This window comes from Trematomus bernacchii, unplaced genomic scaffold, assembly GCF_902827165.1.
Source record: "Trematomus bernacchii unplaced genomic scaffold, fTreBer1.1, whole genome shotgun sequence".
NCBI lineage: Eukaryota > Metazoa > Chordata > Actinopteri > Perciformes > Nototheniidae > Trematomus > Trematomus bernacchii.
Genome location: NW_022987851.1, coordinates 3039254 through 3063160, shown reverse-complemented (window position 1 = coordinate 3063160; position 23907 = coordinate 3039254). Strand labels below are relative to the sequence as shown.

At 38.9% G+C, this 23907-nt stretch overlaps 1 protein-coding gene across 1 annotated transcript in view; it reads right to left on the bottom strand.

Moving 5' to 3' along the window:
• Nucleotides 1-4628: 4628 nt before the first annotated feature.
• LOC117468832 (sorting nexin-19-like) overlaps nucleotides 4629-23907 on the bottom strand; it is a 35602-nt gene continuing 16323 nt past the window's right edge. The window contains 3 exon segments of the mRNA XM_034113147.1: nucleotides 4629-8849; nucleotides 9910-9997; nucleotides 10409-10593. Coding sequence (XP_033969038.1) covers nucleotides 8726-8849; nucleotides 9910-9997; nucleotides 10409-10593 — 397 coding nt within the window. The 3' untranslated portion in view covers nucleotides 4629-8725.

Below are 23907 nucleotides of genomic sequence, written 5' to 3'. Positions count from 1 at the left end.
ACAACTGGCTGGACTGGGAGTTAACCCCTCCAGCTGTTGTTGCTCTTCTCTTAACATGTTCCCTCCATATTCCTCAACCGGACCAAAACTCATTAATTTACATGATTTAATACAATTGTGTCGCATACAAACTGATGCATTACTTCAGCAGACTTTGTAATGGCAGTGATACTAGCAGTAAACGTTATTATTATTCATATTAAAAAAGAACACAGAATTGACTCTGCTTCATCCACAGCCTCCCTTTCCTCTCAGAGCAGTAACAGGTGGATCCCTGTTAGCTTAGCATGTAGCGCCTCCTTGTGGTCACTCTTAAAGTGGACACTAAATCAGCTGTTTGGTTGTGTTGCCATCTAGAGGTGAAGGGTCCACAAAGCCCGAACATTCCTATGAAATGCCCTAAATAAATAGCCTATGCCTTACATTTGTTTTATTATAATTTTGTGTGAGAGATTTAGAAATAAAGTAAAATGAATATTTCTGGATGTAATGACCAAAATACCATGAATATATCCAAATGGCAAATGGACAAAACCCTACAGCTTAAACACTTTAATGCACATGCAGTTGAAGATTAGTTATGCATAAAACTATAATTTAGATTTAATTATATGATATTGTAAAGCTTATGCAGACACTTGACTGTGTTCAAAAGATGCTGTGAAAGAAAAGTGTTCTAGCCTATGAGCCACAAGAGGGCAGAGTATTGCAGCACAGTGTCCCCTTACTATTATTGAACCTTTACCAATATTTATTTTTATTTTATTGGCCTAATTGATGAAAAAATCAATCTGATTGTCTGAAAAGTAAGTGAGATGACATATAACAGCTGCATTTTCACCTCCAGAACTCCATAAAATGTGACATTTGTAGACATAACACGAGTCTTAGAGATGTTCCTATAAGAAAGAGCTTCTCATTTTAGCAGAGAAAAGAACACAACACGTTCACTCCAAAAAGGACAAAAAGTTCTTGCTTCTGTCTTTGTTTGTGTGTGTCTGTGTGTGCGTGTGTGTGAGCAGCCATTTCTAAGAATTTGCATACACTGATTTCATTAGCTTGGACAGATTGATTTTAAAAAGGCAACCACACTCCGCTGAGCTGTTTCGTCTGGCTGTCCACAGCGTTCAGAGATGAATTTAACATGTTTTTTGTGTTTTTGTTACAACACATTAAAACCAAAATGGGGAATTCATCCAAATATCCTAGTGGCATATTTTGAAGAGCAGTTAATGAGGCCTCCAAAAAATAGACGTCAGGTCAGTGAAAATACGTTCTTTGGGTTGAGTCTGAGGTTTTGTCCTCTGAAAAGCAGTCAACTCTAACTTGTATGTCCTCAGAGCTGCAGGCCTGTGTGTGTGTCTGCATTTTATTATGTGAGAAAAGAAAAGTAAACAAGAGTTTGACAGGGAGCAGAGGTGGAAAACAACCAGAGACCAAAGTGTGTGTGGGGGAGTGGGGGGGGTGGTGAGGGGAGAGGATTGCATAACCTGTTGAGGAAGAAGAACATGTGGTTTCCATGTCTATCAGCCCGGCCGCAGACTGACGCTGACGTGAAAGATCTTAATTAATTTACTGCCCACAAAAACGGTCTGTCTGCTGCCTGTCAGTCGGGCACGTGCAGTCATTTTTTATAACTAAGTGGGAACTTCTGTTTGATTGTTTCTCAATTTTTTGTATGCTGATGATCTAGTTATATTTCCAGAGCACATTGAGTTGTGTTTCAACAAGTGAGTTACATTATCACTCAATATTTGTACTGCTTCGTGTCTTTTCGTTTGTATTCACCAAATGACAGTGACAGTTTTTTGACAGCCCACACCAAAACATTCAGAAAAATGGCACGACAGTAAAAAAAGAAGAAAAATATGTTTGGGATTTTGGATTCGGGGTACACTTTCCATGTAAGATTTATAATTAACTTGCATACTTTCAATAATTGTACCACTTTAATTTGAAATTGAGTGGCTTCAGTGGCATGATTGCATACAAGACAATGTCGCCAAAGCATGTTTATATAATCAACACAAGTATGATTAAAACAAATAGATAAAAACATATCAAATGTAATACAATTTAATCAAATGTAATTCAATAATTATAATACAAAATATTATTATTATGTCATTAGATGATCTCTTACAGGAAGTAATAAAGAAGCTTAAAATGGGATGGATTGTCACCATAGCAATCTGTGACTTGCTCTTGACTATGTCAGCACCACCCCCCCTCCTCCATGTCTGGGTGCAGTTGCTACGGCGACCCTGAGAGTCGGTCTGGTCATGTGTGTGTGACGGTGGCAGGCCTGGCATCTCTCCAACACAGTCCAAAAACACAAAGAGTGTTCAGCCGAGGGCATCCTGCCGCTGCGGACCGAGGAGAAGTCGATCCAGTGATCCAGAAACGATGCACATCTTTCAGACTTTGTCTTTAGGAATGAGAGGACAGTGCTGATGTTACAGTGTTGTGTCATCCATGATGCCACCAGGCGCCTCCTTAACCACAATCACATTAAAGAAGTCTGGGAATCTCATAATTACATTTTATTTCCATTGGAAATTGCATTTATTCATTTAATTGTGCAATATTGTTTTGGCGAATTATAGTACTTCTTCATTTAAAAGCAGTTATGGATCCCAGAGGTCTCCTGCTACCGAATGGTGGCCGGCCAAACCACTAAACAAACATTTCAGTTAACATTTAATGTAGAGGGATGCTTTTGAGGGTTTTCCACACTGATGATTAAAATGCAGGGTAAACACAGAATACTTGTTTTTTTTGCAAATAAATGGTGCTTTATTTGAAGATAATAAAGAACATCAAGTGTTTAAATCACTTGATTTTTAAACAAGTGTCGGCCTAAGATGGATATAACTGTTGCCTTGTGTCATTGAGAACTCTGATCAGTAAGCTCCATCTCTGTATAATATTCCAGGATTGATTATTTGCATAAGTGTGTTAACAATGAGATGTATGACAAGATGCAGTCATAATATGAGTACCAGTATGGTGAAATACTAACAGTCAAAAAGTCAAATGTGGAATATTTTTTTCCATTTTAATAGAATTGCCAAGTGAGTAAACAACTAGCAGATATATTGGTTGGACGAGAAAGCATGGTCAGATTCTCCATCCAGTTGCAATTATCCGTGAAGAAGAAGAAACTAAATAGAGTCAATAGTAATAAGACTACAAGTCTACAGCTATGTTAGCAGGCTGTATATTTAGGCACAGCATTGCTTGAGGTACATGCTAACATGCTAACAATGTTGATGCTGACATGCTGATGTTAAGCAGGAATGTTTACCATGTTCACTATTTGAGTTTAGCATGTTAGTATGCTAACATTAAGCAAACAAGCTTTGGCTGAAGAGAATGTCATTAGTTTTGCAGGTTCTAAACCAAAGTATTGACACATTTTGTATCAGATGGTGGCGCTCATCGAAGTTAGAGGACCTTATCATATCTAAATGACTTAAGTCTAGTAAATAAAATCTGGATCTTGAAATTGAACTTGTATGAAACTTTGCCAAGGACTGACGTCCCATGCCAATTGGTCATTGGTCAAGTTGGAGCCATGGTGAGCATATGGCGGCCATGTTTTTGTCCTGCACCATCCTAACTTTTTGCCCTGGCATGCTTTGCCACTTCGACATATTGAATCAACAGCAGAACCTGCTGGCAAAATCTATAATTCTGATTGTGCGTATTGCATAAGCGAATCAGTGAGCAACTAGAGAAAGAAACAGGAGAAACACTAGCGTCTTCATTCAAGACAAATACAGAGGCTCTTTTCAGTTTGCATCCTCATCTCATCTGCTTATTATGATACATGAACATTTTCACTGGAATGTAGCTGTAGTGAGACAAACGCTGCTTTATTGAATGTATGAATCCAAACAACAGCTCTACACTCTACGGTTCTTTTGTTTGTTGATAATTGGCAGGAGGCTTTAGTCTATGCGTTGTGTTCGAATGCGTCTTTTTGGCCAACAGTCAGATACTACTTCTTTGATTGGAGCTTGGTGTGTTAGAGCCTTAAGAGACTTTTATATTTGACGTTAAGAAATATAATTTATTCAACGTACATTTTCTTTAAGAATATAAATAATATCATGCAGTGATCACATTCATATCCCTCTGCGCTTCACTAATCTAAAGTGTTGCTTACAGTTTTATGTGTAAATCTGATTTAAGAGGATTCTTCTGCACTGCAAAGCCACCCTCCAAACCCTCAGCTCAGCTTTTGTTGTTAGAGAATTGGAGCTTACCAGGAACTGTTCCAAGAAATGGGCCTGATCTTTATTATGGGGTATTTAAAGGTCTTCATCCACACTTTATTTGTTGTTGTTGGACGTGAACCACAAGTCTGCAGGCTGTAGCAAATGAGCGGGGAGATGATAGGGCATTTTGAATGGGGTCCATACAGACGGGTAAGAAAATAATAATATGAAATGTATAAATGACCTCGAGGAGGCTCAGTATATTTCTGGTGAACCTCCAGCAGTTAAAACAAGCCTGGGATACATTTAAAGTGAATCTCATAAAAGATAACAGAGCAACTCACCAGCCTCTTGTAAACTGCATCACCCACCGCAAGCCAAGAAAATAATGAGTGTGAACAACAGTTGAAGGTTTAATAACTCATGTTTGGTATCTTTATTGTTTTTGCAAATATGTTTAGGAACACCCAGCAAATGTTTAAAAGACTGTGAAACAATATGTGCTAGCAAATGGAGTTTCACAGTGTACAACACAATGCCACGTGTCCACAAGTGACAGAGGAGATGAACACCAGACACGGGACAGAAGGGTGAGAAAGAGTGTAAAGGTGAAAGAGAACAGGCTTACAGCTTAGTTTCACCGTACGACTTATACCTATATACTATGCTTACTCAAATATACTTCTCAACAACAGATTTAATATCTATATGGTCAGTGTTTATAAAAACATTGGCAGCTTTAAGTAACATTTGGCATAAATATGTGACGTTCCAAAGACAAACAGCACTGTGCATTTGTAACATAAGTAATGTAACATCTATAAAGCAGAAATGTACGGAAGCATGTTGCTGCCATTAAAATTAAAATAATTATTCGTTTTTGGTCAAACACTTCTCGAGCAGAATTTTCCTAGTTATGTTATGTTCATTATTTTGACAACTTTTAATCTATTGCTACATACCAATTATTTTTTTCACGCTGTAACATGTTTTTTATCTTGCTATATCAACTAATTTTCAGTATTACATAAAATGCTCCATTAGGGCTAAACACGTTTCTTCTTATAACATAATAAGTTGGTATACTGTTGTAAAAAAGAGATATTGCAATCAGTCATCCTAAAAGTGTTTTATGTATTATGGGATCAACTCTTTTCATATAATATTTTGCGCGTCCAAAGCTTATTTTCTAGATGTAGAAAAACGTTCATCACGTTGACATTGGTCATATTGTGGAAGTTCTCAAAAATTACTTTGGTGAACTTATGGATATAGCTGCGCGTAACAGTAGTGGATGAAAGCATGCATAAATAAATGTTCTTATGCAGATTTTCTGAAAATTCAGTGAAATACATTTAAATATGCACAACATTTAGAATGGAGTACTTGATGGGTGTTGTAGTTTTTTGTATACTTGCAAAGCATTGTTTATTCTAACTTTGTATTATACTGTACATTGGCCGTCTCATCCCAGGCATTAAATAAAACATAACCAAATATAATGTACTCACTGTCAATATTTCAAGTCAATGCATGCTACACCGTCCATAATAAGGGCATTGCTTTGATTTCTCATTACAACCATATACCAACTTATGTTATAACAAGCAAAAGTGATAAAGTAAAGACCAAGATCTCATTATCAGAAATATGCAATGTTAAATACAAGCATGATTATGTGTTGTGTTTCACATGGCAACATACATAGGATTCCTTCATGACAATACATGTCAGCAAGCAAAAAGAAAATCTTCTAAACAAATAACTGTAACAGCTTTATGCAAATTTGACATGATTAAAAAAAAAAAAGGTTTTACTACAGAGAGCTGTAACTTAGTGCTTATGTCCTACAGAGGCTGCAGGACAGGCAAAACAAACGTTATCAAGTCACCTTGTAAGGCAAGATCCAGTTAAAAGCACTTCATAAACGAGGACGCACCTCTCTGTCAGTGCAGACACCTCGGAAAAGTCATAATTTAGTAAATCAAACAAATAAATAGGTCAATAAATAGGCTGAATCACAAGATTACACAACGGGAAGGAAACAAATTGGACCATGATACGAGTGCAAAACAGTGGAATGCAAAACTTGTTTTTTACTTCCAAGATGGAATGCAACATTTGTGGAACCTGGCATCAGAACTCCACATGATTTAACTGGAATATGCAGATTCAGTCCCAGGAGACTTATTTGATATTTGAGAAAGTACTGCATATCTTAATATCAGCCTGACCAATTTGGACTCTGTACTCGTAAAAATTAAACACAAAATGATGCAGCTTTATAATGTACATAACAACCAAATTCAAGACATAACATTTTGGAACCTTAAAATGTTTCCAGAAAAGGTTAACTCTCGATGATCCTTCTGGCCAGCTGCAACTGAAGAATGTTAAGACAGCCTGTGATAAGACATTATGGTTACACTGTAATTGATATAAAGGATAACCTGTGTTGTAACATACTTTGGATATTCGTCAGCAAACTACAACAGTTTATTGTTCATTGTCTCTATCCAACTGAGAAATGAAGTGCTGATTGTTTGTGTAACCACCAGGCAGTAAGACGGTAAGGCATATTTACAAAGTGCAAAAACCTTCTACAATATGTTGAACATTTCTCTTTACCGGGTGGTTACACCATTCAAACTTTTCACAAGGTTTCTAAGTTGAGTAGATAATGACCACAGTTATCAAACGGTATGACTTTGAAGAGCAAAGGTGGATGTTTGGAATGAGTAATTGAATCTGTCTAATCCAGCCCATCTGTTTGCAGGGATCGACTGAATGATAAAACTGTATTTGCAGGACTTTGTAATAACCAGGAAAAAATAAATGATCCTTTTCCACTTTTGGAAAAGCTGCGGCAAATGACTCACCAATCAGGTGGAGAAATTAAATGTGAGATGCAAAAATAACCATATAACTGCCGATCAGATCCAAAATGTACTTGTCTCTTGTCTCTAATAGCCAGAAGGGGGCAACTTCCCTGCCTGCAAAACAAGTATGAATGTATAGAAGTCTATGAAAATCGACCCTACTTCTCACTTGATTTATTAACTTAGTAATCATTCTCGTTTAAGGTCTATAGTCTCAATCACTAGTTTCAAGTCTTCTTCAACAATGCATGATGTTCACTTTATAAGTGATGGTCACAATAAGGGTATAATAAGACATTTGTTTTAGGGCTGGGCAGGTTGCTACCATAATGTTGTCCGGTTTGGGTGTTGTCCGTGTTTCTGTCTTACAACTTCAACCCATTTATTGTTTGTTCCGTTAACTGTAACCTTTTTTGGCATTTAAATGTCATTTTAGCGTTTAGTTGTACCTAGCTCACACCCCTTCGTGTGACTGATGGTTCCAGAAAGCCAACATGCCAACAGCCAAAATGGAAAACTTAAGGCTTGAATACCGTAGTCAACAATAACGTGATGTTAAACCATTGGTTTAACATCACAGGGACAACATCGACTGACATTTTCCAAACTTATATTTAAACGCTTTGACTACCACAAAGGTATTTATTTTTGGGTATAGACAGACATTTCTGGACTGGATAGCATGGATTTATAGAACTAAAAGTTAAGGGGAGAAAAAGTGAGGGAACTCCAGCAGTTCAAGTTCGCGTTGAGTGGACCAAAACCAATCCTAAATCCTTCAAATACCGGTTTAGTGGAGCCCAGTTCTTATATAATTCAGACATTAACTGCACATATAATTCTCAGAGGGACCTGTTAAAGAACTGTGACGCATTGTGAAGCCAGTAAAATATCTTATGGTCAACTCTTCACTACACCACAGTATGTACTTTTCCTACACCTGGGGAAGTAAAGAACAAAACCCTGCCAGATACATGCAATCCCTCAGGAAGGCTCAGATTTAGGATGTATAGATCACATTAAGTCATAATGACATGTCTGTCTTGATACAGAGCCAGTAGGATATTGTGGAATGGTTCAACAGAGAATAGAAATAGAGCATTTTGAGATTTAATTTCGGGGTGAAAAGCAAATCCTCCTTCTCGAGATTAGAGCAAATCTTTTTGACCCCATAACTGCGAGAGGGAATGAGGGTAGAGTGCAAAGACCATCTGAAGTGAGTTTCACTAAAGCCGGAGAGTTTAGCGAGCAGGAAAAGGCCTGATGTAGAGATTGGAAAAGGCTTTGCCACATGTTTAGATCTGACCAGTACTTCAGAGCTGTTCTGAGATCAAACACAAACCAGGTGTTTCAATGTAATCAAAGCCGTTTCATCTGCAGTTTGTGTTATTGTGTGTGTATAAAGCCTTGTATGACGATGCATCAACACATAATTAAAGTCAGGCCTGAGGAAACTTCAAAGATTAAAGAGGGGACAGAGAGTATTTGGTCGACCAGAAACATTCACTTACACTCTCAGTCTTGCAGAACGTTAGTAGAACAGGAGCGGTCAACATTGGTGAAAGATCAGTCCAGATGATGGAGGTTTAATCTGGTTGTGTTGGTGTTCCTGTGGGTTTCCTCTCATGCCAGCAGCTTCTCGGGGTTCTTGGAGAGACTGTGCAGGAGGCTCCTCTGGAAGCCCTCCATGGGTATTTCAGGAACCAGGAACTCCAACAGAAGATCAAATAGGCAGAAGACCAGATATCTGAGAGAAAATAGCACTAGCAGTCAGCATCTTTTCTTTAGGGACTCAGTTGACCATACAGGATTAATTCCAAATAGTATACGTTTTATTAGGATGACGTAATCTATGAGAGTAAAAACTAAGGTGACTTTCATTTTGAATTTTTTCTTAATTTAGATGTTGTTTTAGATAATTTAAAGTTGAGGAAGGGTTAAATGAATCCTTGCTGATGCAACTCAGCATTAATTTGAACGAGACTTGGTTAGGAGACGCTATGCTATGATAGCTGATGTTAGGCCCTTTGTTTAGACTTGGCGCTCTGTAACCTCTTTGAGTTACAAACTTCCTCTCACTGGACATAATTCAATAAGGCATATACCTGTCTAAATAAGCTGAATTCACATTTAATGATATACATAAATAAGGTCATACGGTTCAGAAGGCTCAACTGACATCTCCCAAGAGCACAATGTGCTCCATAATCAAGATCAAATGGAGCAAGTTTATAATAAGTACGGTATGAGTTCTTATACCGCTCTCTGTCTTGCAGACACCATGAATGAGAAACCTTAATCAAATACAAATGTAAATGTTTTTTTTATTTAAAACATTATATGGGAAAAGTTAAGATTTGTAACTGTTTGGTTTTGTTCATTGCATCCTGATGTCTGTCTGGGTTTGTGTGTAACAAATAAAAACACTACATGACAGTTTGTTTCTACATCTGTAAACCTTTATCCTCTCCAGCTGTTTATTCAACTTTTTGTTGTTTAGTGAATAAATTAGTCCACAATTCATGATTGCGTTTTCCTGTTCTGCTTATTTACAGAAACTGTAAATCATGCTTTGGGGGTTTGTTCTGCTAGATTTGGGATTGACCTTAAACTCAATTTTGTGTTAGAGAATCTACATCATTGACTGAGATAAGAATCTGAGAAGTAGGGGTGCAGAGTGACCACCCAGCGTTTCTTTCCCCTTCTCCATGCATCCCCAAAGCACTGATGCCCTGGGTACATTTGCCTAAACTGTAAATGGCGACTGACTGTAATAAAGAGGCCATTGAGTGTATAGTGTATTTAACCTGTTAATGTAGGGGTTTTGAAGAGAGTCCAGCGCAGTCTCGCAGCTCAGTTTGTACTTGTTTGAGCCCAACATGTCAGAGACCAGATCTAAAGACGCAAAGACAAAAAGGATTATTTATCACAGCGTAACCAGCTGTTTGTTGGCTGCGTCCATCCCTTTCTCATGATTGTATAGGGAGGAACTAGTTGTATAGTTAGAATAAAGCAAAACAATTTCTAGAGCACGGCTGATACTTGAGTTTTGAGGCTTATAATGACATTTGAGAATATGACATATATTCTCCAAAACAGTTTCTAATTTACCTCAAACATGTCTTTCAAGAAAAATGTTTTTGATCATTATTAGCCTACAAATACCCGATTCTCATAAACAATATCAACGAAATTATCGATAATCTGAAATGGTGCAATAATACTGGCCTTGAAATGAATTGGTCTGGTACTAAAATACACATTTTTGGCTCAAAATGGTTACTTTTTGTTTGGGTGTACATGTACCTGGTAGGAGGCTCATCAGACAGTGTAAGGCTTGTTGCCTGGTGCTGTCCTTCTGTTGCTGGCTGCGTTCAAGTTGAGGGGCAGTGGGCAGGGCTCCTCCTGGCCACACAGACTCCTGGATGACCTGCAGGTACACCACCCAATATGCAGTGGCTGTCAGGTTGGCTACGCTCACATCCAGCCATCTGAAATTCACAAACACACAACAGCGGTCAGTAGTATTTAAACTTTACTGCAAACTTTATCCATCAGTGCACTTGCTAGAAGGGCATAGTCAGTTCAACCCCTAAAATGATGAACCGTTGTTCGGATCAATCAGCCACCGTTCATTAACATCATTTTTGTTGTAAATAGATTGATAGGCTTTCTCTATATATACACCCAACAGTCTTCGTAGTCAATCTGATGACACGTCAATTTGGTCGATCAGTGCACCCTTAGAAGCTAGCATTTTTAGATGTGTTGCGCTATTCAGTTTCATTTAATCAATCAGACTTAACACTGTTCCACAGAAAAAAAGGATTGGTTTGCTGGCAGTTTTTGGACTTATGTCGATGGTAAAAATATATCTTATGAAAACTGCTAATTTAGCCAAGCTCAGGAGGTTAATTTTATCTCTTGTATAACCTTTATTCGTAGAAATTGTGTGCAACAGTTAACAGAAAGCCAGCCAGTTATGTTAAGAAAACAACAGTAGAAAGTAAATAAAGAGAAGCTCTTGGAGATGAATTACTGGGCCAGCTAGAACGTTAGCGGTTAGCTCTTCAGATACCGCAGGTCACAAACAAGCCCTGTGAGAAGTCATTACATCACCAAGCGTCTGGCCCTCCCTTTGCTTATGTCACTGCTGCTTTACCTAAAAGCATATCTCATGTCACAGCAAAAAGAACTTGTTTACAGTTGGTTAACTTCTTGACTTTAAGGTCGCTCAGTCGGTCAGTCAATGTGGTTTGACCTTGCCATTTTGCCTGACCTCACCATTTCTCAATGATCCTGGTCTCAGACCAGCCAATCCCTTCAACTTAACCCATGCCTCATTGCATTCCCACGCGGATTTTAAACCAAAAAAATGCATCACAGGGGTCCAGCCTGGCACAGTCTCACACTGGAAGTGATCTCAAACTGAGGCCATCACCCTCAAGCCTGCTATATAACTGGTGGATTTAAGGTCTTGTGATGAGTACATTCAATAGGCTCTGTGTAGCTCGGAAACGTTGACCCTGTGGTTCTGACCTGACCTTTGTCATGCCAAGATTTACCATCTGGGGGTTGAAAACACAGCCAGTCACCACCCAGACTGGATGAGGAGGTTATTAAAAGCACAAAGTAAAAGCTAAAAACAACATCTCGATGTAGCTCAAGTATTCAAGCATTGTACAGGTCAGGAACATAAATCTGCGGGAGGTACTAGTCATTTGGAATTAGTCAAAATAAAAACAAAGTTAGTATATACAAATTGAGGGTGTTCAAGACCAATAAATCTTGAAAAATATAATTTCAGGTATTATAAAAAGATTCATAGGGCTAACAGACCCTAAAAACGTAACACCATGCAGATGCTGTTATGCAACTATGTCCAAACCTCAGAGCTCTGTTAAAAAAACAGGGACCTCCCTCTGGTCCTAATGTTCTGCTTCTTTTGCTCACTTCATGTGGTCCCAAATTAAGTTATTTCATTAGCTTGTTCTGGCCAGTTACCACGCTGCTGAGCTACTCTAAGAGAAGCTATGGATGGACAAGTTGTGCCAGCCAGAACTTTAGGTTTCACTACTTTACACTTTTTTTGTTCCATAGTGTTTTATAACAGCACAAGGGGTGCCAAATATGTAATACTAATAGTAAAGTATTTTCTGTTCCTTAAGTTGTTCAACTGCGGCGGAAAAACAGACGCGGGAGACATTTTCTCAGATAATGATGTGTTCATTTATGTTCCGGGAAAAACAGATCACAACTTCAGCCCCAACAAACACAAAACAGGCAATTAGCAGGGCTCAGAACTCGTCAGATGTTTAGTCTCATTTGTGACTCAAGCACTCGGTGCACTTGGTGTTTTGATTTGACAGATAAAGAGTTGTTGAGGTAACAGGTCTATGTAAGTGACCACAGGTGGACCAACTATTAGTCATACATTAGCTAATGCTAACTGGACACTTTCTGTACGATGTGGTAAAATGAAAGTGCTAATGTTATCGATTTGGGATTTCCAAAACAGTTGTAAAAAAAAAAGGTTTTATCAGAATTCATAGGCTGTAAAACTCAAATAGTTCAAACTTTGACTTTAATCAAATGTAATTTGCCAAAAGGTTTCACATAATTGTTTTAGGTTAGATAAAAGCAAAACACTTATGTTGTACTTAATATCTTTGCTTTTAACTAACCTAATACATGTATGTGGACAAAATAAATGTAATTAAAGCCAAGTTTCAATTCTTTTGTAAAGATTCTTCAGTCTGTAGCCAGTCAACCACTGAAACTAAACACTTATTCGAAATGCACAAATATTAGACAGACATGTATTCAAATGAGTTGAGTTTGTGTGGGTTTAAAAGAACTTAAAGGGAAACAAATTAGGTTGTAAATTCTTCACTCACACATACACAAACACATTGTTGCAGATTACATGAGTATGTTGTCCACTGAAGTCTAGCCTCAGCCCCAGTAACAGTGTATTTTGGTCGAGGCTGGTTAAAGCTCAGCAGGTGGACAATGAAGATTGTCTCTTCACCAGCTCATACCAGTCAGAGACAAGCTCACTAAATCCCTGGGTTATGACTGGCCACTGCAAACAGGAACATATGGAAACAGAGACCTACAGTCACTGACAGCATAATAAAGAGCTGAAGTAACAAAATATTATTTGGACATATACAGTTTGTCAGGGATTCAACCGTCTCTTAAGAGCTACAACTGTAAATCCTTAAAACACCTGATGGTTGCATGGTGTTACAGGATAAACGTGTTGATCATTCCTTAATGGGCTTGAAGGGCCAGTGACTGCCACACATTCATTTTAATGTTTTGGATTTGGAACGGAAGCAACTTTTCTAGTTTTACACTTTGGATATCCTTGAACAAAACAAGTCATGGGACCAATTTTCCTGTATGTAATTGAGACATCATGCATTTGAGGGTATTCTCCTTAAAGGTTTCCTGCAGTGCAATTGTTGTGGTACCATGATAAAAAAAGAAAGAAGGAAAGCTCGAAGTGTACAGCGGGGCAACCAATGCAACCAGTCTGCCATAGTCAAGGTTGATAAAGACAATGAAGGCAAGTGCAATCACAGCTACACACAGTTTCAATCTGTCAAGACAGAAGATAAACTATCGAGTATCGAGTAAATCATTGTGCTAATACAGAAAATCTGAGAAATCCGTCTCAACTCAATTGACCCTATCACACAATCGTCACGTAGCAAGCAAACAAGTGGACCTCGAGTTGAGATTGTTTTGTCAGCTGTGGTTTCAAAGGTCAAGAATGAGCTGCAAGCTTAAATTAAATTGTGTTAATCGTACAATGAATGGCAGGGAACATTTACACCTATAAATGGTCTAATAAAAAGGTATCCAATGGAGTTTTAGACTTCTAGTAACCTGTTTAGTTTGTTTAGTGCATGAGGAGGCATTTGCACACACACTTGGGACACATTCCAGACACTTGCTCACCAATGCAGTGGTCAAGAGGAGGCGTTAACGTGCCAAGGTTTACAGCAATCTGACAGCAAAGAAGGAGAAGAAGAAGACTGGGAGCTATTTAACATGGATATATCGCACCGGTTTTTGAAATGGTAAATTACGAAGGTACAAGTACATATATGGGCTGATTGACAGATAATTGCAGATTTTGCTCAGAACTGATGTAACATCGTTTGAATAAGGATACTTTTTAGGGAATCTTCTACACCTGTAGTTTTTGAATGCCAAACTCCCAATATAGCATCTTGCATCACTCGGGGACTTAGCTTTTAACACATACAATGCAATGTGAAATTAACTTCAAAACTTCCGTCATGCTGTGCAAAAAATGATTATAATTGTCCCAAGTAGAAAATACTTCAAAAGATAAAACATTACTGTCCAGAAGCTCTTGCTTAACACATGAGGACAATGACGTTGTGTGTGGTTAAATGTGGACAAAATGAAAGTGTTTTGAAGACCTTAAAAAAATAAAGCAAAGCAGATAAAAAATAGTGTTTGGTACCCATAAATTGTGTCTGTGTTAATGGCCGGAATGATGCACTATGTTCCTATGAATAACCCGCTGGTTAAAGACAGAGTGTCTCAATCTAGCTTCACACTTCAGTCTAAATTAACACGCTGACACAGTCTGGTCTGTGATCAGATTTAATTGAGGACACGCAGTCCGCGGACTGCTCCAAGTTTCCATCGGCTGAGACCCATCAAAACATAATCAAGATAATGAAATAAGAAAATACCAAATTCTAGGCAGGAACACCTGGCAGCAACTTGTCAAGGCCAAGCAGAAACTATTTATTATAATACTCATGGTTAAAGATATTAAGATGTTAAGTTAGGATCACAAATGTGCAACCTCTACTGCTGCATAACATTCCCGAGTGATAGCCAAAGCCAAATTGGGAATCAGATCAAATCCCCATTTTTTGGGATCTAAAAGTGGTCACATATAGCTTACTGGCTTACAGCATTTACTGTAAGAGGATCTCATATCGGCCACCAGTAGATCAGAGGAATAGTGTTAAATCATTGGTGCGCGCATGTGCATGCTCCAGCCCGTGCAAATGATAAACAAAACAGGCAGCCACTCATGGAAAAACAAGCTCCATAGTGCTACTAGAGGTTTAGAACTATGCAGGGTTCCTTTAACAGTTATCTGCACTGTTGTAAATCCAAACATTATAGAATAAATTGCTAGTAAGTTTTTTTTTTTTTTTTAAAGACAGACTCTCCAGGCAGGATGTGAAGTAAAAAACAGCCAATAAATGAATAAAGATGGTTATGGTCTACTATATGTTAGTGCATTACAGCTCTCACACAGGCCTGTCAGTTATCCTAAATGACCTCCATATGGTTTTTCGCTGCAGGCTTTTGGTTTGAAGTTCTGTTTTAAAGGTCCCATGTCATGGCCATTTCTTGCCGCTGCGAGCTGCTGCGAGGAGTGGACAGGTTTCCGGGTCGGCGATACAGCGAAACACAGCGAAACTCATCCTGAGCACACACAAACACTCACAGCCGAAGTAAAAACAATAAGTGTGGCTTGATATTGAGTAAGAAAAAGGTTTATAACGCTGTGAGAATGGGTCTGCGGAGAGCATTTCTCCGCGATCCCAACTCGTCTATTACCAGCGTTCAGGGAGCTCTATGCAAGTCAATGGGGACTCCCTGTTAGTTAGCCAAGGGATCCTGGTGTGTGAGGTGCTCCGTGGATTGGTCCATTTGGGCCAATCCGGTCATTTGTTGTTGATTTGGGTGTTCACACGTCACAGAACCCAGGAAGAAAACAATGGAAAATGAGAAATCTCCAACGAGGCGTTCTGGGGCAGCATAGAGAGGTCTTTTCTGTGTTAGAGTTTTATTCGCTACAGGGTGTACTTTGAGGGTTTGTGACTTTGCAGACCGTTTACATGCAGAAAAACCTTCATAACACACAAGGGGACGGGTAATAACCGGAAAAGCATGACATGGGCCCTTTAACAGAAACTGAAATGTATGTGAAAATATGAAATCCCAGGAAAAAGGCATTCTTTAAATGTGATAACTTAGTCTGTGTGCATCATCCATTAAAGGTATTTAATGGATGATGCACACAGACTAAGTAAATACCTTTTAATGTTTAACTGACTAAAAAGTGGTTCCTAGTAAAAAATTGATGACATAAAACTCACCTACATTATTGAGAATACAGAGTTGTAGTGATAGGGTTAAAAAACACAAGGTCGGGGATTGTATGAATTGTATCGTTTTCCAAATCTGCTTACCAAATCTTTTTTTTTTAATCGTGAATAAAATACCAGAGGTCAAATGTTCAGATAAGAAAAAATATAGATATTTTGAGTGTTAACTAACCATCTACAAAGTGAGTTTAATTATATTTACCGGTATTTTTGTCACGTAGACAGGTCCTGCCAGATAGCTAGGTAGCTCCTTGCAGATACTGTCAATTCAAAAATGTTATTGGGTACTTTTGGATTAGCTTCTAATTTGGTACAGAGTTTCGCTTACCAACCCTAAAGATACCACATCTAAACTGGGCACATTAAGCTCTTTACTTCTTACACCATGTCTAGTCTTGGGTCTAAGCATGAGCAATTTCTAAAGGTGACATTTTACACAGATTTCCATATGGAAGAAAGTGACCAATAAGTATGAATTTCTACATCTGTAATATAAACCTGATTTATCTGTGACCTCACTTCTTAGGTAAGTGTATGACAGCTGGGAAACCATACTGTTTACCCTGGTTCCCATTAAGACTTCCATTGTCAGTAAATGGTCTTACATCAGAGAGAACAGCTGGAGCACATGGAGATAATGAATACAGTTTGCATCCCCACATATGAGATCATGTGTCTGTAGCCTGTGAGCAATAAGGAGAAATCAAAAGTCATAATGTGGACACGGCTGTGTGGCAGACAGGAGTCATGTGGAAATTATCTTTGTGCAAGACCGTGACCAAAGATTTCCTGGGATAATGGTCAGCGCAGAGTTTCTTCATAGGAACACATCATCATGTTTCATGAGCATAGAAGCTGTGCTGTAAGCATGGCTTAATTGGCTAAGACTAAAGGCCAATTTTGTCCTATTTTTTTTTATCTTGAGTCTTCAGATCGGGAAATGAAATTAGCTCTCCCCAAGCGCAAAACGCAGATAAATTGTTAGGCCATCCTTCACTTTGGCAAGTAAGGTATGATTGGATAGAGAAACACATGTTGATTGTCTTGATACATATAGCCAATGTAAATAGTACAGATCTAAGGGAATATAGTACATGTTTCTTCCAAGAGAAAGTTGCTCGTCATGGCAAAAATAAAGTCAGTGCCAGCTACTCACCAAAACCTGCTCTGTTCAATTTAAGAAGCAGGGATAAAATTAGAGGTCATTCCATGTGATGAAGTGTTAATTATCCAGCATTTACAGCCAAGCTTTACTTAGAACAGTCATGGATATAGAAAGAAGAAGAGACTAAGATTAAAATCGCTACCTGTTTATATACAACTTGCACTATTTGAGAATACAGTAGCATGACGGTGTTTAAAGTGTTTACTAAACAAAACTACATGTGTTGATGGTGTTTTCAAAGGTGATGGAAGGTTGGATTTAAATTTCGATGATGTTTTAAAGCCCACCAGACCAACAATCATCTCTAAAAGTGTGAGAAACGCTATTCAACATAAGTTATCAGGAAAATTAAGACAGACATGCCACTAAGTCTAGTTTAAATAACATTTAAAGGGATTTCCTGATTGGTAAAATGATGATGTTTCATTTCCTCGTTAACCACCTAGCAATGCAGGGCTGCGCCACTGAAAAGGTTCACATATTAACTCAACAAATAAATATGATCTTTTAACTTTGGCTTTTTTACTTTTCAATGAGATCATGTACATTTCTTGAAAAGACAAGGCTCGGTTGAGATAATTAAAGTTTGACATGCTAAGAATTAACAGGCTGATGTTGAGAGGGCATTGTTATTGGCCTATTCTAACTAAGATTTGTGCTAGTTTAGTCATGAATATTAATATTCGCATAGATAAATACTTACATTGGAAAAGTGATTTTTCTGGGTATTTGATATTTCATTATTCGTCTTAAAATAGTCGGAAATGTGAGGTTTATTACAGGAAATCTGAAAGTGTAAAATATATATATATATAAGTATACATTGTCAATAAAGATTCAAAAACCATAGAATCATTGAACAAGTAGAAGCCCAATACAGACAGAAAACCCATCCTTTCTATTTATCTTTACACTCTATTTTCACTTTGAAAAAAGCTTCAAGCACCGTGTCAAGTAGGCCGAACCCGGACACAATCTGTATAAAACTGTCAAAACTCGGCCCAACCCATCTGTCTTATATCGTATCCACACTCTCGTGTACTGTACACATCAACCAAGGAAGAGCACAAACAGATGCAAAAGGCACGATGAGACCATTAGACCGAACACTAGTGGGCAGTGACAAGGCAAATATAATTACAGGAAGGTGGGTTTCATCATCCTTTAACAGCCCACACAGTATTACTCATACTACAGAATTATCCATTCCTGCAGAATTTCTATATCTAAGGACCAGACTTCCAGTTGTGAGGAACACAGATGTCAGCAGTGGGAACAGTTGTTTTCACTGTGTGATGTGTCTGCTCCCAGTGCAGCCCTCCGGCACATTGCTCATCACATCAGCACCTCCATTCAGGACATGGTGCCGTCTTACAGCCGCCCGCCCCTCTGTCTACACTCAGCTCTGTTTCTCTGTGTATGTTTGAGTGTGCGGGTCTGGTTTTATAGGGACTGTCATGGCGCCGTGTTCCCCATGGCTGGTCAAAACACAGACATGTGACGTTACAGACCTGAGCCAGAATCTAATCCCATATGGCCCACAGAGGTTTGCATTAACACCGTCTGGGTATCACACGTCACATCTTAGCACATGCTTAACGAGATAGGTCAGTGCATGAAAACATCAAGACACACACGGGTCAAGGTTCTTGCCTATGCTACACTAACATCCTTCGAACTTGCTGTCATCACCATTGCAGTCTTATGGCAATCACCGAAGAGATTACTTTTCCTTTTGGCCCATGCAACCACACACACACACACACACACACACACACACACACACACACACACACACACACACACACACACACACACACACACACACACACACACACACACACACACACACACACACACACACACACACACACACACACACACACACACACACACACACACACACACACACACACACACACACACACACACACACACACACACACACACACACACACACACACACACACACACACACACACACACACACACACACACACACACACACACACACACACACACACACACACACACACACACACACACACACACACACACACACACACACACACACACACACACACACACACACACACACACACACACACACACACACACACACACACACACACACACACACACACACACACACACACACACACACACACACACACACACACACACACACATCGACCAATTAGAGCTGACAAATGCCAAGTAAGTCTATATGAGGGATTGTGGTCTGGTAAAGTTTTAGACTGTACAGAATTATTACTACCATGAAAACCACCAGTACTTTTCCAGCTACCCTTGTCAGAGAAATATTTTTCTAACTCACATTTAACTAATGTTTTGCTCTCTGCCTGGGGGATTGATGAGGTTTAAATTGATCAAAAAACAAATTAAATTATCATTAACACACAAGTACGGATCTTGTCAGGACAAGTTTCCTAAGTTTGTCGTTTCTATCAGCATGAAGTTTAACAAACTTCACCCTCTTCACTGGCATTTAGATTTTTTTTATGTGTACAGCAGTTATCATAAAGAAAATAAATGTATATTACAGCCATGTTTTTTTTTATCTGAACAGTCTAGCAGTGCTGTACACAGAGTGGCCGACCCAAGACTGCTGGGTGAAAAACAAGCCGCTCACAGGAGAGGAGAGCCAGCTTCTCCCTGTGGTAATGATTACTGTGTTAGTGCTGCCAGGAAACAGATGTGTACAGTGCAGGTGACATACTGAGATCCTTTGAGGAAAATACCCTCGAGCATTGCCCTTGAGTTTCCAAAGATACACAAGTAGCAGGCGTAGAGAGGAGGCAGTGCCAACCCAGGATGAGCTCAGAGGAAGATCCCTGACAACTCCAAATATGACATCCTCCTACTCCTTTGACTCATCTGGACTGACTGGTAATACTTCTTACACCGTTTGTGAAACCTACCTGAGCTAGTTTTCCAGCTAAATGTCGTTCATTTACATAACTGACAGATTTAGTGTTTTTGACATTATTGCTAGTTTACAGCTAAATATTTGAATAATCATGTATTTCTGTGAAAGAAAGGATAAACTGTAGATATTCTGCAGCGATTGTGCATGTTTTTCCACTTTTCAAATGGGGACAAAACTGTTTTTGTGTCTCCGTCCCGTGGAAGTTTACTGACATTTGAGGGTTGGCATTGAAACATTTTGTGGTGCAATACTGAGAATGTCATACTTTATATCACACAAACATCGCCAAAGGACATTTTCCCCCTCTTTCAGCAAGGCATCATAGCAATACATGAAAAATAAGTATTCTAAGATGTCTTGTTTTTGCTGTATTATGATTGTTCTTTCAAATGTCGACTCACAAGAAGAGAAAAGTTACTTTTTGTATGAAATAAAAATATGAATGTGTTAACACTGCAGAAACATTGCAATTTTAAAAAGCCACCACATATATTCATGCTAATTTCTTAGCATTAGCATGTTCCTCTAGCTGTGACAACACATGTAGTCTTAGCCTCAAAAAGATCCTCACTTAAAGTCCTGAGATAGAGTCCAGTTACCCTTACAAGCTCATGGGTCTGAAGGAGTGATTAAATGAACTACAGGGCTCAACTCCAACAATGAAACTGACACAATCAATGGCAACCAAGCTAAAAGAGGAAGAAAGATACTTCGATGACTTGGCAGGAAATCAATAACATGTGACGCAAGAGAATCCAAAAAAATCGTAGAACATCAGCTGAGCTGGCGCACAACTATGCATGTGTTGGACTCCAGTGGGATTTATTTGAGTTACCATCTATGGTAAACGCCAGGTCCCATTGGAGCTAAAATAAGCCTACAGACAGTTTTCGACAGACAAGATGTCATTGCACAAGTATGTCCCGGGAGACAGAAGACGAACTCTGGAGCCACATCTCGGGCCCCCGGGCTCAGGTGAGCGGGGAAAGCAGACACCGGAGATGTGAAGGGGCCAAAGGGTCGCTTATCAAGTTCATCATGCAAACATCCGGACGGTGTTTAAGCACACGACACTTGTTCTTCATCTAACCTTCCCAAGAGTGTGGATAATAATGAGACATATTATCTTTCATGTCCTGGGGAGGGAGGATTTTGTCGTCCTTTCAACTCGCTGACACTAAATAAGGATAAATGAACACAGAGGCTGGCAAGCTTGAACTGATGGCACCCAGGGGCCCGGGGATAAGTATGTTTCATAACCTTCACGAAAAGTGACCTAAGTATTTGACCTATTATGTCCCCTTGAGAGGATTACATAGGTCTGTAAGAATTGGAAAGCAACTGCAGACTACTATTAGCCTGTAATAGAAGACAATATTTATTCTTCAGAAACGCTCGTAGATGTAAAAAGGGAATAATTCCTCTAGCGAACGTGATAGTGACATGACACAGGGCACACGTCCAACTGAAACACGGGGTGAGATAGAAACCACTTACAGACTGATCCCACTTTACGGGGTGAGTCTGAATTTGTCTCCTCTCAGGAACAGCTTGTCCAGGGTCGTCGCACTGACTCCACTCAACAGAGCCTGATAGATAGCCCAGCTCCATTATGTAACAGCCTCTTTCCATCCAACACTCCCTCCTCTTCTTCCCACTAATACCAGATCTGTCTTGTGTAGCCCACCCGTCTGACCACCAGCACACTGGGCCTGAGAGTGAATTCCTGCTGACAGGAGAAGCTTGGAGCTCCCAGCAGGGTGTTCTGTTTACACCACACGCCTGGCCCCGGGACCCATATGTCAAGGAACAGGAAAACGGCGAAGGATATAACCTCCTCACTGTGGAAACAAGCAGCAGTGTCAAGAACAATCCAGAGTGGATGGTTTTTAGACGAATCCAAATACCTAAATCCCCGGATTCCCCACATCATTGAGAATAATAGGGTCTTTAGAGTATTCATACTGCATACTGCATGAGGTTTTCTGTTATGTAAGGACATGACAAAAAGAATAAACTCTGGAAGCCAGACATACGTGCCAAATGATACACAATATCCAAAAGAATACATTCAGGGAACGCTTACTAAAGTAATAACTATCGAAGATATATAATAGTCTTCAAAGCCAGACACGTATGACTGTTTTCTTCTACTGTTAATACCTCAAACTAAATATCTGCTGATACATATTTGCAGATGTAGTAATTTAAGACCACTGTGCCTTTACCAATTAGTTTTAATACTCTTGTTCTCTCTAGTGGAGATGGCAGCATGCATCAAACTTGGATGAACTTAAGCTGGGTCTAAATTGTACTGGCAGGAGAATGTGGAACTAAGTACATTACAATTGACTTTCATGAATTTAAATACACTGTGAATGGGTTAAGTTCTTAGACAGATCAAAAGCCAAACCAGACCACCTGTAGCATATTCTGCTTTATGGTATATATATTCCTCTAAATCGTTTACTTTCATTTTTTGAGATGCAACTTTTTTTTCATATCATTAACAAAACCAATCGTAGCGCAAGGTCTTCTAACCAATGTTTTCTGCATCTTTTACCTGTATTTCCTAGTCTTTTTCATTAGGAGTTTTTTGCTCAATTGTCAAAGAGATCACATCCTATCTCTTACTGAGTGAAAACTGTATATATATATATATATATAAATAATACATGTCATAGATGTGTTCTATTGTAATTGAAAATTGCAATATTGATGCGTTTGATTAATCACGTGCAAGAATGGGAAAGTTACTGAATGTTCTTTTGCTGTGTGTTTTTTCTCACAGTGCATAACCCTAAAGTAAATGTACTAATACAGATAAGTTGTTGTTTTTACACTGTTTAAGAGTCCCAACAATTCTGCGTTTCTAAAAGCTTACGAAGAGCAGATAAAGAGCATACATATCCTTTCTGCAGAAAGCCTATTAAATACTGAAAGACAATCTCTTGACTTGAAGACTTGATTCAGTAAGAAATAAAGTCTGCTGATGAAGACTGTGAGATACTCCTATAAAAAATCTGAGAAAAAAACTAGTGAGAGGCTCATGTGTTAATATTGTTCTGCGAAAAAGCCCTGATTATGGTTTTACAGTGCCTTAAAAAACACTTTAGTTTGGAGATTTTGGTATATGGCTTTGTTACAACTGTTAAATCACAGGGTCTTCACAATGTAATCTTCATGAGCCTGAAGTGAAAACCCTAGAAAATACTATATTAAACCAGATTAACATTGAAGACTGTTGTTATTGGATACACCCCGAATCAATGCTCTAAGAGTGAAACTGCCAGATTGAAACATCGAAAAACAAAATTATGAAATAACATGCCAGTGGAGTCATAGTGAATAAAATATACTACTTATAAAACCCAGTGTTTTGTATTTTGGTAATGTTGGAGTTCTGACCGCATCTTCAGAGTTCTCTCCAAATGCCACAATGTGGTCACGAGCTAAATCGTGCAGCTGTGAGACCAAAACCACCTTCCTGAAGCCAAACAACTTGTTGTTCACC